A 15,037-nucleotide genomic window follows, 5' to 3' on the forward strand; every position below is an offset into this window, starting at 1 on the left:
TGAAGATAGATAGAGTAGCCAATATATATATAATATATCTAGGTCAGATGCATACGTAGATTTTTTAATGACGTGACATTTAAAGGGTTATTAACGACGAAAACTAACAACATTACCTTTATTGAGAACTTTTTATAAATTGAATCCTTTTAATAGACAAAACCTAAATAGGTTATCTTTATTAGAAATTTTAAGTAAATATGTTACCTTTTTATGAATTTTTCCTTATGATATAAAAGTATTTGCTTGTTAATATCACACATAAAAACAGATAATAAAATCAATAATTCACAATAATGACAAACAGAGCTTAGTTTTGGAATGCGACAAGTAAGACACTTCACAATGAAGTCCTAAAGATATGTATTTTGGATAATAATCGAGGCGTCGACCAATGTTACATAGTATCTAACCAAAAGCCATCATAATGGTGGCAACGATATACCTGTGAAGTCGATAATTGATATTTGACGCATTCACTACCAAAACCCCAAGTCCCCATGTCGGATTTTGAGGTGCCATGTGAGTAAAGCTAAAGCTGGCGCACACTCAAATTCTTCGAACCACAGGTGAAGTCTTGCTGGTCAACTGATTTCACCACGAGCTCAGGTTCTGGACTTTCTAACTCGAATACCACCTATACGGAAATAATGAAATGTGGATAGTAAATAATTAACAGTTCAAGACAACTGTATTAATGGTTCATTTCTTTTCATTCAAGGCTATGTAATGTCGACCCATTTGAGTTGGCAATTTTGATCCATGTACTTGTAATAATCTACCCTCACAAATGTGGAAAGACGAACTCGAAGCCAGGTGGGACCCCCAAGGTCAAACCCCATTGCCTATGTTTGCAACACGATTACATTTAACAAAGAGAGAGAGAGAGAGAGAGAGAGAGAGAGAGAGAGAATACGTTTTGGGTCAACCCAACCCAATTCGTTTTGCCTGGAAGAAAGAAATGTGAGACTGTCTCAAGGGATAGAGAAGATACAGGATGAGCTAAGAAGCTTGGATTTAACTCTACCAAGATACCTACGAAGTCAGAGGGCACTGGCAAATGGTAATATGGGTAAACTACATAATTGGATGACTGTTCAAAAATGTGACTTTGTTGCATGTGTTTGAAATTTAAGAAAGAATGTTGGGGAGTAAGGGCTGTAAGGCTAAGTTAGGGTTATAGTACTTTCATATTGTCATGAATATTTACTATTTTTGTTGCGGTCAAATTAGTTTATGTATGTACATGTCTTAGGAGCTTGGCAGAGTACATATGACTTCTAATTAAATAAAGTGGCCCTTTTTTGTAAAATAAATAAATTCGTTTTGACAGCATATAATTACTCGCTTCGCCCATTTTGCCACAGCTATCCAGACCTACACGCACACACACACAAAGATGGTTCATACCAAGTTGTTCTTTCCACGTCGGAGGATCGGAGCGGGAACATAGAGATTACACTGGGGCCCAAATGACTGCAAAAATACCCAAAACAATTGAAGTTGTTATGCATACTATAAAAATACAGAACCACCCAAAAAAGACTTCAATATGATTTTACCGGCCAGAATCTCCCAATATTGAAGTCATTAACAAATGCGACACCTTTACCCCAGCCTTTGAAGGACATGTATGTGTCTGTTACTTTGTCAACAACAAAAGTACCAGTATACAAAGTTGGTTCTTTTATATTCATCCCTGCAAAACATAAATAAATTTTAAATAAGATAGAGAACATTAGTGAAGTAACAAAAGCAATGTTAACAGAATAAGTGTTGCAGCGTTGGCATAAGATAGGTGGGTGCTGGAGGTGGCAACATGTGTGGGTTGGGTAATGTTAACTGGGTAATTATGTATGATTTGGGTTGGGTTTACCAGAAACACTTATTGTACAAAACATATTAAATCTTCTTTAGAACTTAGTATATAAGACACGATTACAAAAAACTATATAATGTCAAGATATTATAGTCTAGAATTTGAATAAGATAGATTCCAAAAACTATATTATCTATCAATAAGTCATTAACCCAAATCGATCCATTTATAAGTAGATGGGTAGAGCTTGCCACCTCTAGTTGCATCCATAAGAACTATGAAACCGGATTGTACCCATGTGTTTGCTTTTCAGGTTTTTACGGGTAGAAACTTCAACCAAATTAGAATATGACTTGTTGAAAACTGGTCTGATTTCAGGGAACTCGTTTAGATTGCTGAGAGGAATCGGTAACATCTTCCAATTAAGCAGAGGTTTCCCATCTAAGTAAACAGCTGACAGTATGCCCTATAGCAGACAAAGACTTGATGATCAAGACCATGGTATACATTAGTTTGAAAAAACACTGGGCATCACCTTTAAAAGCTGATAAGATTGGAAATATACCTTGCTATCAAACAAGTACTGCCCATAATTCACACGACCCATGTTTTCGACCTAGAAAAAAGAAAGGTGTTTGAAAAGTATGACAAAGCAAAAAAGTTAAAATAGAAAATTGGCAAACATACTATAGATATCAACGGTACATAAAAACATTGACCAAATTAGTCAAGTATGCTACTTTACCAGAATTAACAACAGTCTACTGCTGGAAGCACATTTGGCATTAGGAAGATTAACATGGTTATTTGACCATCTATCAGTTGTGCCAACATATTGTGGTCTTGCCCTTGTATCTTCAGAAAGGCATGTAACATATACTTGGGCTCTGTCATGTACCTAAAATAGGAAATAAGATGCGCAATATAACATATTAATGAGAAAATCCAATATGTGGCAACTTGGGCGGGTTAGGTAATGGGTAAACAAAGGTATATCAGAATGTGTCAGGTTGGCCTACCAGAAATTACCTTTGGTATAGACAAAGTGTTCCCCTTACCCTTAGCTATGTATTCAGATGCATATAACAAAAATCCAAACATCTGAAAATGAGACATGTTCATGTGCAATGAGTTCAGAAATATATTTTTTTTAACGGCATTCAATGAGTTCAGGAATATTGATGGGAAGAAAGTATAAATACTGATCTTTAAGATTAGCACAAATACCTGCCCTGCAGCTTCCATTGAAATTGGGTTCTCGGATTCGATAGCTTGGATGGACAAGTCATTGTCCAGTGTATCAAATAAAGATGCTTTTTTTTCTAACTGAATACGGCCATATCCTGTCTTTTCATTATTTGAAGGAGCTGGAGGGAGAGAAACTGGAGTGTACTTAGCTATAACGCCTCGCAATGCTAAAAACAAAGTATCACTTTTATATTATTGTTACTAATATTATGGACTTAAAATCAGCATCATTCACAGAGGAGAATATTACCTTTGAACTTCGCACCATCCACATCACCAGATTCACTAATAGGAGCATCCTACAAGAAGATACAATTTTTTCCATGTGGGATCGGAAGAATATGTGAAACTATCAGTTATTTACAAAAAACTGTGAGAAGTGAATAATGAAGTTACTCACATAATCATAGGATGTAAGATCAGCATTGTAGTCGGATTCTTGAGCAGCGTTTGCACCATTGAAAAATCCAAAATTGGTTCCACCATGGGCCATCTATAAGTGAGAAAACACCACACCACGGAGATATAAGGTAAAAAATGTTTCAAGAGACATTGTGCTATTTAATGGAGGTGGCAGAATGGGCGAGTTGTATTTGGGGATGATTCTAGATTAGGCCAGGGTTGACTCGTTAGAAAAACTTTTTGAACTTATAAACCATTTGACCCATTTAAACCATTTGACCCATTTAAACTATTTGACTTGTTATTATGAATGGGTCAAATCATCCCATTTATAAGTTAATGGGTTGATATTGCCACCTGTACTTTTTATACCGTACATAAAGCACAGCAGAGCCATTCCTAGACAGAATCTTTTCCAAGGCAGCAGCTGTAGAAGCTGCATCCGTTGTAGCAATATTCTCTCCCCAATGTGTAAGCCAACCGGTGTAAAACTCTCTGAAACCGTGTCTAATGAGCATTGAATAATAATAATAGCATTAAAGTGCAAGTCACGGGAATTAAAGTGAGATACCTACGCAGAAAGGGGTGGTGATTTTCCCGGTGCATTATATTCCTTTTGCATCTTAAAAATAGGCCAAGGATCCTCTCCAGTTGAAAAATCAACGGCTAAAATTGAACTTTGCGATTTTAATATCTTAAACTACAAACTAATAAATAATAAATGGATTGATACTTAAACCTTATGATTTACCTGAAAAGACAGCATCTCCGCTAATAGTTCCTTTAGTGAGAGTTTCTCTAGTGCCTCCATCTGTAGTATATCTATACGACAAAATTACAATAGTTGAAATACAATCTGAAGTTTCACGCTAAATAATGAACACGCATATCAACTTACAAAATTATGTCACCCCCGAGATGTGACCTTGCTAACTTGACCAAATGATGCAGATAATCTTTGTCATCTCCGTATGAACCAAATTCGTTCTCTATCTGCAATCACAAACTACATATGTTGAAATGTTTGTGAACTGTGAAGCTGATGATATACTATACATTATTAATTGTTCTAAAAAAGAAAAACATGAGTTAACACAAATCGAGTTATACCGACCTGAACCATGATGATAGGTCCTCCTTTGTGGTATAGAAGATGGGCAATTTTAGGAAGTAGTATTCCCCACCAGCTATCAACCTGCAACAACTCATCATTAGAAACTCTTGCATAACGCAAGAAACAACGATCAAAATGATTAAAAGAAATTAAATAGATTGAGACCAAAGCAAGGTATGTTGGGTCGGATGATCTTAGTTTGATGGCCGGTTGTTTAGTAAGTAACCAGGCAGGGAAACCACCAAAATCCCATTCTGCAGTAAAAAAAAACAGTTCTAACATTGTCCACTTATCAAAAATGGATGTAACGCAAGGTTTGAAAATATGCATAATCAGTAACCACTGTTGTTACCTGCACAAATGTAAGGCCCGGGCCGTAACATGACCAACAAATCCAACTTGTGACACAGCTCAAGAAATGAAACTATATCCGCAATGCCACTAAAATCAAGTTGACCTTCTTTAGGTTCATGTAGATTCCATGGAACATAAGTTTGAATCGCATTCAATCCCAATGCCTTTGCTCTTAATAACCTATCTTCCCAATACTAACATCCAACTAATGTCATATTAAATTACAAAATAACTAGTACTTCAAAAGTCAACTAGAATTCAATTATAGAGAGAGAGCGTACAGCAGGAAGTGTACGGAAATAATGCAAGTCACCGCCGATGATCCGAAAAGGCTGTCCGTCTTTTATGAACATATCATCCGCGATCTCAAACTTTCGGGCATTAACAGCAACCTGTTTAATTTTCAAATTGGAATTATTTGTTTTATTTAGGATTTTGCTAATCATAGTCCGAGCATGGTTGGATCAGCGGTAAACACCCTGGTCTCTGGAGACAGAAGTCTGGGTTCGATCCTCATCCCATGCAAAGGTTGGAGAACTTTTTCTACTATTTAGGTAGAAATGAAAGCAGCCTCTCTACTTAGGTAGAGTTAAGGTTTGCCTACAACTTAACCTCCCCAAACACCGTCGAGGTATTGGGGATAAAAACCCGTAGAAGGCGTCACTGAGTATTGGACTCGAATATTTTATCGTTATTTTCACGGGACAGTTATTTTTAATGTACAATCTATATAAATATATCTATACTATATTATAAAGCAGATTTTCCCTAGATTCTCAACATTGAACTTGAAATTTTCAATATTGATTTTAAGTACTTCCCCAAAATGTCCCTCCTATCTATTCTATATTTATCTAAAATAACTATAATACCCCTTCTCTCTCTTCAAATCTCAACCAATTAGCTTTTCTCTCTCCTCCATAAATCATTTATTCCTCCAATTCATTCAAAATCTTTTATCTCAAAAACCGTACATCGATAAATTATAAAAATTATATGGGTATTCTTAAAATTTAATGCTCTTTCATTAGAGATGTCATTCGATATACTTTCGACGAATTTTTAAATCCGGGGCGGAGCCCGTACGGTTAAGGCATTTGGCTATCACACTCTATGACCTATCACCCTCACCATCTCACCGCCGCAACGCGCGGGTACTTGCTCTCGTATATATAAAAAGAAATATGATTCCAAAATAGTGGTAGTAACTTACTTGATGATGGTGATGCCGATGATGATGTTTTGGGGGTTGTTTATTATTAATATTATGATGGAGAGGGAGAGGGAGAGGGAGAGGGGCGAAAACAGTGGAGAAAGCAAGGAGACATAATAGAATGAAGATGATGATTGTTGTTGTTTTCAGGCTTCTTCGTTTCATCATTAAAGGCAGGATGGGTTGACTTGACTTGATTGACCAAGTCTCTGTCGCTATTTAATGAATGGCTGCTGCTTCTGCTGTTTGGTTTTGTGTCCGTCTTCTTCTTCTTCTTCTTTTCTTTCTTTCCTTCCTTCCTTCCTTCAAACTACTCACTCACCTTTTCCTGTGGTGTTTTCCGACCACCCGGTAGGCACAAGTAGAAAACGTTATTAAAATAGTCTTTCTAATTTTTTTTATTTCTATAGACCACGTAGTGGATTTTTTTTTTATTTCTATAGACTACTTCTCTACAGGATTCAAATATATTTCACCGAAAGAATTTATTTGTGAAAATTTTTTATATATGTATTTCTTATGTCTTAAACTTGATATTTTCAGCATGTAAAACTGATACCTAATTCCTGAGCTAGAAGTATGATTTTTCTGGCTTATCTTGTTTAGATTAGAAGTTCATATACTTATGGGAATTAACAAATTTATATTTATATAAAAGTAAAAATTTATATATGAAAAGTAAATGAAAGGATATCCATATAATTAAGTAATTATAGAGTTATAGTCTTGTTTTCTTTGTCCTAAACTTACTTTAAAGATTGGGCTTATTCATGTGAATAGCGTTACTCAAAAGCTGGATATAAGTTATATAACGTCTTCAATTTGAAAAGCCCAATATTTTATAGGCCCAGTCACTATAATAATACTTTTCTCTATAATTCTAATTCATCTATGAAAATTAAAATGGCTTTCAATGTACATTTTACTTACCAATCAACACATTGAAGTATTGGAACATTTAAACCACGTCGACTATTCAAGTTGTAGCATAAAAGATTTGCAATTCAGTATAGCATCTTAGGGATGTCATACGAAACAAACTCAAGTTGTCACCATGAAATTTATGAAGTGATCAAGAGTAATGTGATGGTTGTGACTTGCGAGTTAAATTATTATTTTTAATACAGATTGAGTCAAATAAATAATGTTCAGCTTTATTTTCAACAAGAGGTTTTAGGAAAAGACAATTTTTTTTGTAAAGAGCATACTAGAAGTGTGCATATCTAGTTTTGTTTTTTTTTTGGCCTAAGTGTTTTTGTTTTGAAAAATTTTTCCTTCAATTTTAACCATATTATATAAATATATAGAGTTTTAAGTATATTTTTATTGATATAATTTTATCAAATATTATATATAGATATTTGAAAGCAGAGTTGAAAAAAAATTCAAAAGTTAAACCGTAAAACTTATATTAAGACAAAAGGGAAAGTCGAAACCAAAGGCCAGAGTCAAAAGCAAAAACCATGTGGGTTACTGAACCACATAGAACACCAACCCACAAACTTACGTATTCGCCACCGAATGCAACATATTTTTATAAGGGTCAAATGACATATTTTGTTTATAACGTGGTTTGCCATTGTCGCTTCTTGTAAACTGCAATGCGGGTAGTACCCATGCCACTAGGTATGTCCGTACGGGTTCACTTTCATGTAATAATTAATAAAGGTATCAAACTAGCTATCAAAGATGCATGATTTATTTTTTTTATTTTTTTTTTTTTAAATCTAGTTAGTTTAGGATTAACGGCATATTATTTATTAGTTGGGAAATTTTCATGTTAGGTTCTTATATTATCTATACTTCTATATTTCTATACTCCTTATTTAAAATTATATGGGGTATTGAAAAGTTTACATATTTAGGACATGCAATTTTACTTTTTTACCCTCACTTCTCTCATAGCCATCCTCTATCTCCCAATAAATATCTTCTTCTCCTGATAAATAAAAATCAAGATATGATATACCCGGGGAAGAAAAAATACAGTCACGCCTCCTTCTTTAATCACGATAGTCACGACTTGATATGCCCTGTCTTTGGTATCCGCCGCAACACGCGGGTAACATCCTCACGTTAGTTAATGAATACTTGGAATGTTGGTTTGACATGTAAACTTGATCCGGAGTTTTTTATTTATTTATTTTTTTTAACCAATAAATAGCTTATTTCATATTTAACTCATCAAAGTACAATGATCCGTAGTTGTACTGCATATCAGCACCCAAACTATATCCGGAGTTCCATTTAAGAACCTAATATGACTATTCCATAAGGAGCACCCTTCAAATTATGTGTTAAATATGTGAGTGTGAACGGATTAGAACTGACCTGTGATCCGCTTCCAAACTATTTCACGTATGCGTCACAAATATGTGTCATGATTCATGATTATCATCAATATATATTGTCCTCGTAAAAAGTTTTCTATTAGTGAACTTTTAAAAGTTATTGTACAAAAAATTTGTGTTAAAACTGATAACACCAACAACATGAATTGTTTCATACAAATTTGTGTCCACTCATGACCTCCAACGATGTACATTATGAGAAATGCTCATACATATTTCTTCACCTTAGTTTATTTATTCATTTTTTTTCTCTGTGTAATAATTCGTGAAAAAAGATGTAAAACTATACATCAAATTTTAAATGAAAATGTTAAATGAAGCTTTAAAAAATTGTATTAAACATGTATCCAAAAATTATATTTTCCATATAAAAACTCTTGAATCGCTCGAATTGTTTCTTAGCTATTTTCTCTAAGTGGCATACATATAAAGTCAATTATTATGGAATTGTAAAATTGCTAAAAGGAATCATCATATGCATGATTCATATATAAATCGCGTTGGAGGGACAAGTAGTATCACTTTCCAATATTTGCTTTTTGGCTTTTCTATATATTTTCAAAATGAAAGTTTTTACTCCTGCTACTTTATCATAGATCATGGCCAAATCATACCTTCATCAATCTTTAAAGTATGAATTTTATATTTCTAAAGGTTCATGGTCATAACAATTATAAAATCATAGAGACCAAAAGATATATAAAAGTTTATTATTATGTATGCGTTCACCTAATTTCATTTCTTTAATTAAGCCTTTGAATCAATTGTGAAGGTTACTGACACTTTGACAGCTATAAAAGTTGATAATATACTGATTAATAGATATGTTGAATCGATCTCTATCTCTGTTATCTCTAAATATAGCGAAAACTTGAAATAAGAAACCAAATTAAGCGCTCATAATCCAAATTCACCAATTTGAAGCCTAAGTTATGGTTTTTTCTATTATCCTTTATTTTCATGAAAAGAATCATATACAACGTAATGAAGTAACTTGAACACTTTTGGAATTTAAAACAACGTAAATTCGAAACAAATCATCATCGGCTATTGTAACTAGGTAGCTTAGCCAGGTGAGAAATTAATATGATCGAAATCTTTCCGCGGCCCGCCCATACATAACCACATTTTTGATTCTTGAACGGTCGACCACCCGGCCCCTTTACAATCACTTCCTTAAATTCCCGTTATTTATCCAAGACCGACAGGCCGTTCAATAAAATGGATACCCGACCACATTTGCTTTGAGACATGTAGCACAATCCATTTACACGTACCATTTATTCACAATCGAAGTACCTCCTTTTAACTAGTTACTTATTGCTCTATCTAGTCTAGCTAGTTTTTATATAATTATATACGGTTTAAAGGTGTCAATTACCTGGCCTATATAATTGTATTAAAAAAAAGGTGTCAATTACCCGGCCTATAATATAATCATGTCTGAGTTATAAAAAGGAAAATTATAAATCTTCCTAACCAAATAGCCTAATAATCATCCTAAAACATTAAAAAGGTAACATGTGATATCCACTAATTCTATTTCATAATCTTGCCCCTGATATGTCATCGTTTCATAGTTAATGAAAAAGATTATTAAGTTATTTGATTAGGAGCATTAATCATTTCTTTTATAAAAATTAATGTATTACTTTATATATATTTATTTAGATATTCAATAACTTTATTTGCCACTAGTTAGCTAGTACACCATCAACATTGAAAAGACCACTAACTATAATGTATATATAATCCCATAACATGAATATATATTTAAACGTAACATCATGTACACTACTTACCTAGCTAGCTAAGCATATCCTCGTAGGCTCGTAGTATATGTTTTATTTTAGGGTAAAATCAATCCTCAAGTTATTAACCTACAAATCTTTTTAATTAATAAGATTGTGATTTAAAAAAAAATTAGTGGATAACATGTGTTTACAAATGAATATATTAAAAGGATTTTTAGAATGATTGGATAGGTAGATAGTGATGTACCATCCATGTACTTAGTTTAACATATGTCATGAATATATCATTTTTCTATGCATTATTATTTCAGGAATCTTTTCTGGTGAGACTGGATTAACTGAGAATCCAATGGCACCCCATACGTGCATCTGTTTTTACCTTGTGTTTTTTAAAAGATTACACAATTATCTAAAGGAATCCAAATTACCCATTTGTATACGAACAAAATCAAGCATATTCATACTAAAATAATCTAAATGGTATGACTCTAAATTGACCATCATGTTTGAAGTAGCTAGCAAGGAGGATATATATATATATAAAGAGAAAAGTGAATATGGGACTGTTATGCACCCAACTTGGGTGAAAAACCCCTCACATACCAATATTTTAATATTTTAAATAAATGTTTGGCCCCCATGATTTTTATGGTTTAAAAAAAAATATGTGAAGAATTTTTCACCCAACTTAGATAACATCCTCATATTCCCTTCCCCCTATATAAATATCATCATTTGGAGGCTCAAAAGTTTTTACAAAAAGAGCACACACCACATGGACATTTTAGATTACCCATGAGACCAAAAAGGGTAACTAATTAAGGGACACAAAAACCCTATTTGATTAATTAACTAATTGATTGATTTAGTTAATCAATTAATTAACTAATTACACCTTGAATATATGCCATGGTTAAAGGGAGGATATATTAATGGTTGATATATGGGGGTTTAAGCCCCAAGAAATCCCTTGTCATTCCCTTGTTATCATGATGATGAACTTTTTCTTTCTTTGCATCCAGGATATTATGACCAAATGTATCTTCAAAAGTAGTTACGTCAGCAAAACCACCTCCACCGTTTGATGAGTTGTTGTTGTTCATCATCATCATAGTCGTCAAAGACACATTGGGAAGATGGTGATGAAAAGCAGCAGCAGGTGATAATGAGGGTCCACCACTACCTTCTTTAAAAGAAGCCATTGCTATCATCATCTCTTCTTGGCTAACTAGTGATGACGTCGACAAGCTGGTTGTACTGCCATTGTTGTTGCCAGAAGACACGTGGGGAGTTTGATATTGTTGGTGGTGATGGGGTAGGATCATAGTAGATTGTGAGATTGTACATGGTGCTTGTATACTTGTACCATTCTTGCTCAAATGAGCTGTACCCATCTGAGCGGCTTTTTGCAGCAATGCAGTAGCTGACATGTAAGCAGATGGTGCTGCTTGATGGTAGGCTATCAGAGTGGGCCCATGGTGGTGACTTGTTGTGCTAGTAGTACTAACACTACCTGCAGGGCTACAGTCTTGATGATGATGCTGATCTTGGGATTGAGTAGTATCGTGTTGTGGTTGCAGCCATGATGGAAATGGGCTGTTGCTGCTACTGTTTTGCTGTTCTTTTTTCAAGAAAGTTGTCATGTGATGAATTGGGTCAAGAAAATGTATATCATTATTGAAATGGGTTGTTGTTGTTGGTGTTGATGTAGCTACTTGACCCTGATGATGAATAATTGTTGGGTCAATTCCTGTGATTGATCTTGCGCTTTCTTCTGCTAATGCATCACAAAAAGCTCTGTGTGTGATGAAACTATCCCTCCTGTATAGTACAGTCCATTTTTCAACATTACTATATTATTACTCTCATTATTATAATGCAGAAAACATGAAAGAGAGAATCACTTGTGAAACAATAACCCTCCAAACACAAAAAAACAAAACTTTCTAATAAATAAAATAATTAACCCATCTCGATACACATTCTGAATCTAAAACACAGGCACCCACAAAAGAAAAGTAAAGTAATTTATTGAAAAAATATACTTTTTCATACTAGTAAAAACAGTTAAAGAATCAAATTGGTCAACATATGAAAAGGGACTTCATTTACTACAAGTAGTCGTTTTAGGGATATTTAATGTTTTCAAGTAGTCTACACTTGTTCATTCATCAAAGCATCTCCTATTTATCCTGAATAATCCATCTACTATGTTAAATATTGCTAGCTGCTATAACGATTCTTAATAGTAGTATGCAGCATATTTAGACAACATTTCTGTGTATTTCTTGTTAAAGTTTTTTGCACTTGTGTAGCTGTAGTCATAGTACTCATATACAAAAACAAATTAGAATTACACCACAAAATTCAGCTATACAGTACACCTTTGTAGTTTTGAACTTTTTAACATAGAACATATACTTTTGCAAACTGGAAATGATAAATCATCCTACGATGCAATGATGAAAGTACACATACATATATATCCCAGTATATATTCGTTGCTACAAAGGATATATATATATTAATGATGAGGGATATTAAATGTTAAGAATGATAATAAATGAAGGAATTGTATATGATTATGATCATGTAGCTAGCTAGTAGAATTAAATGTACCTTGAGAAAAGGGTGCCACAGTCACATTTGTACTCCCGGGTACCACAAGTTTTGGAATGAGCTTTCCAATCAGATTGAACAGCGTACTTCTTCGAGCATTTATCACATTTCCACTTTTTCTCACCATGCTTTCTGCTAAAGTGTTTCTTGATCCCAGTCAAGTCACCCAGCGCCCTGGATGGCTCATGGTGCACACAGTTCACTTCTGGACACACATACACTTTCTTCCGAACCACCTCACTCTTGTTCCTTTGCTTTAACTTCCATGGCAGGTTGTGCCCTCTCCTGTGCAGCTGCAGATTTTGATCCCTTTGAAACCCTTTGTTACACACTTCACATACAAATCTGTTTGTTGCCATTAATGTCTTTGGTGATAATGATATCACTTCTGCTTCTGGATCTACAAATATACACACACACACATTATTTTTATCAACATATTCATATAAACAAAAGTTGTACATATATATATAGTTTATATTAAAAGGTTTATTTATTATATATAGATACATCCATGAACCAAAGATATTACTAGCTAGCTAGCTTGTCACTATTACCATACTTTTAAATTTCAAAAAAAAATAATTAAGAAAAAAACTAAAACCACCACATTTTTTTAAAAATTATTTAAATGGTGAAAATGCAAGAAAAAAAAATTATATATATATATATATATATTATTGAAGATTTAATACATTTTGGACAAGGGTCAACTGTTAGTTTGTCACTAGTTGACTGTATTTTACTTTTAAACGTACACCATATATATAAATTTACTATAAGCCGGCCTATAGTCTATTTCAAAGTAGTAGAAGTATAACAAAAAAAAAAAGTAAAATAAATAAACATGTTTAACAATTAAAACCCATGAAAACAACTGAAAGATACATATACTAATTAAAGAAAAGACATAGAACCTGGGTTGCCCGGAAGATTTCTTTTTCTCTTGAGTAAAGGTTGACTTTGACTTGGAGGTGGGTGTGCAATTAAGTACTGATTTGGAGGATAGTTGCTTCCATTCTCTTGACTTGTGTTGTTATCAGAATAAGTTGCATGAACATCACCAGCTGAGGCTGAACTGTTATCTTCCAATATCAACCTCTGTTGTTTCAACATCTTTTTTTTTTCTTTCTTTTCTCTAGGTGTTAATATGTGTGTGTGTGTGTGTTTTTGTATCTATGTAGTAACTAGCTTAGTTGGAAGTTGTATTTGAGTGTCATCTATTTAAGGGTATGTTGCATCATCATATCATGAAAAAGGCCAATAAAATTAAACATATGATGTAGAACACAAAAGAAGCTTATATCAATACTTAGAAAGAAGAAGAAAAAAAGTTTTTTTTTGAACCCTAGCTAGTTGAAATCTAAACTGTTTTCACATCATTTCTTTTGGTAAACAAATTTGGCATCAACCAAAGAGACAATATTTTGTTTTTGTGTAATACCTTCTAAGCACTATTTTTATATTATAAGTTTGTTTTTTTTTGTTTTTGTTTCATCAAAATTTACACAGAAAAAAACACATTAGAAAGAGTGTGTATGTGTTCTTGAAAATTGGTATAGAGAGAAAAAGAGAGAGGTGTATGTGGATGAAAATAGAGATGGAATGAAAGCTAAAAAAGACATATAGGGAGAGGGTGGGGGTGGGGGGTAGGGTTGATGTATGACTTGGGAGGGTACTGCTTTCTTTCTGTCTTTTTCTATCTTCTGTTTCCCAATCTCTCTTATCTTTTTGCATATTTACTGTAGTAATTATCTCTTTTTGACAATGAAACCTTTCAAGTTTTTGCTTTTCAATATTCCACCGCCTTTGCCTTCATATCATATCATAAAATAAACACTGACTAGTCCATATTGTTCCTTGCTCACCTTTATTTCCTTTCATTTCCCAACTAATATATGCTTATCAAAATTATTATGAAATAAAGAGTTTGGTTACATAACAACTAATCTTATCTTATCTTAATATATACTATAAGACAGTTGAACTATTGACTAATTAACCAATCAAATCATTTAATTTCATCAAATTGACTATCGCTTATGCCATCATTTAGATTAACTATAAATTAAAAATCTCAATAATCATTATCCAAATATATATTATTATATTAATATTTATATTAACTTGTAGAAAAAATCTCATTAATTTACATTTTTTTTT

At 33.4% G+C, this 15,037-nt stretch overlaps 2 protein-coding genes across 2 annotated transcripts; both read right to left on the reverse strand.

Annotated features, from left to right (window-relative positions):
- Positions 1-272: 272 nt before the first annotated feature.
- LOC122589094 (beta-galactosidase 17) lies at positions 273-6,666 on the reverse strand. Its single transcript, XM_043761338.1, has 19 exons — positions 6,151-6,666; positions 5,219-5,329; positions 4,936-5,131; positions 4,749-4,837; positions 4,584-4,664; positions 4,368-4,462; positions 4,221-4,291; positions 4,045-4,135; positions 3,847-3,964; positions 3,468-3,560; positions 3,318-3,366; positions 3,047-3,234; positions 2,849-2,920; positions 2,565-2,717; positions 2,385-2,435; positions 2,114-2,285; positions 1,563-1,699; positions 1,411-1,476; positions 273-637 (listed from the first exon to the last, which is right to left on the reverse strand). The coding sequence occupies exons 1-19, from the start codon at positions 6,316-6,318 to the stop codon at positions 533-535; spliced, it is 2,106 nt and encodes a 701-aa protein (XP_043617273.1). The 5' UTR covers positions 6,319-6,666; the 3' UTR covers positions 273-532.
- A 4,428-nt stretch (positions 6,667-11,094) lies between these two features.
- On the reverse strand, positions 11,095-14,364 carry LOC122589209 (protein indeterminate-domain 7-like). Its single transcript, XM_043761461.1, has 3 exons — positions 13,792-14,364; positions 12,875-13,274; positions 11,095-12,076 (listed from the first exon to the last, which is right to left on the reverse strand). Exons 1-3 carry the CDS (start codon positions 13,988-13,990, stop codon positions 11,185-11,187), a joined length of 1,491 nt encoding a protein of 496 aa, XP_043617396.1. The 5' UTR covers positions 13,991-14,364; the 3' UTR covers positions 11,095-11,184.
- Positions 14,365-15,037: the final 673 nt, after the last annotated feature.

The sequence above is a fragment of the Erigeron canadensis genome, chromosome 2 (genome assembly GCF_010389155.1).
Source record: "Erigeron canadensis isolate Cc75 chromosome 2, C_canadensis_v1, whole genome shotgun sequence".
Taxonomy (NCBI): Eukaryota; Viridiplantae; Streptophyta; class Magnoliopsida; order Asterales; family Asteraceae; genus Erigeron; species Erigeron canadensis.

Coding starts and splice junctions, on each gene's coding strand:
- LOC122589094 (XM_043761338.1), bottom strand. CDS start 6,318: ATGATGAAACGAAGAAGCCTGAAAACAACAACAATCATCATCTTCATT. Junction 5,132..5,218: donor ATTTCCGTACACTTCCTGCT/GTACGCTCTCTC, acceptor GTTGGATGTTAG/TATTGGGAAGATAGGTTATT. Junction 3,235..3,317: donor GGATGGTGCGAAGTTCAAAG/GTAATATTCTCC, acceptor CTTTGTTTTTAG/CATTGCGAGGCGTTATAGCT.
- LOC122589209 (XM_043761461.1), bottom strand. CDS start 13,990: ATGTTGAAACAACAGAGGTTGATATTGGAAGATAACAGTTCAGCCTCA. Junction 13,275..13,791: donor AAATCTTCCGGGCAACCCAG/GTTCTATGTCTT, acceptor GTATATTTGTAG/ATCCAGAAGCAGAAGTGATA. Junction 12,077..12,874: donor TGTGGCACCCTTTTCTCAAG/GTACATTTAATT, acceptor TGTACTATACAG/GAGGGATAGTTTCATCACAC.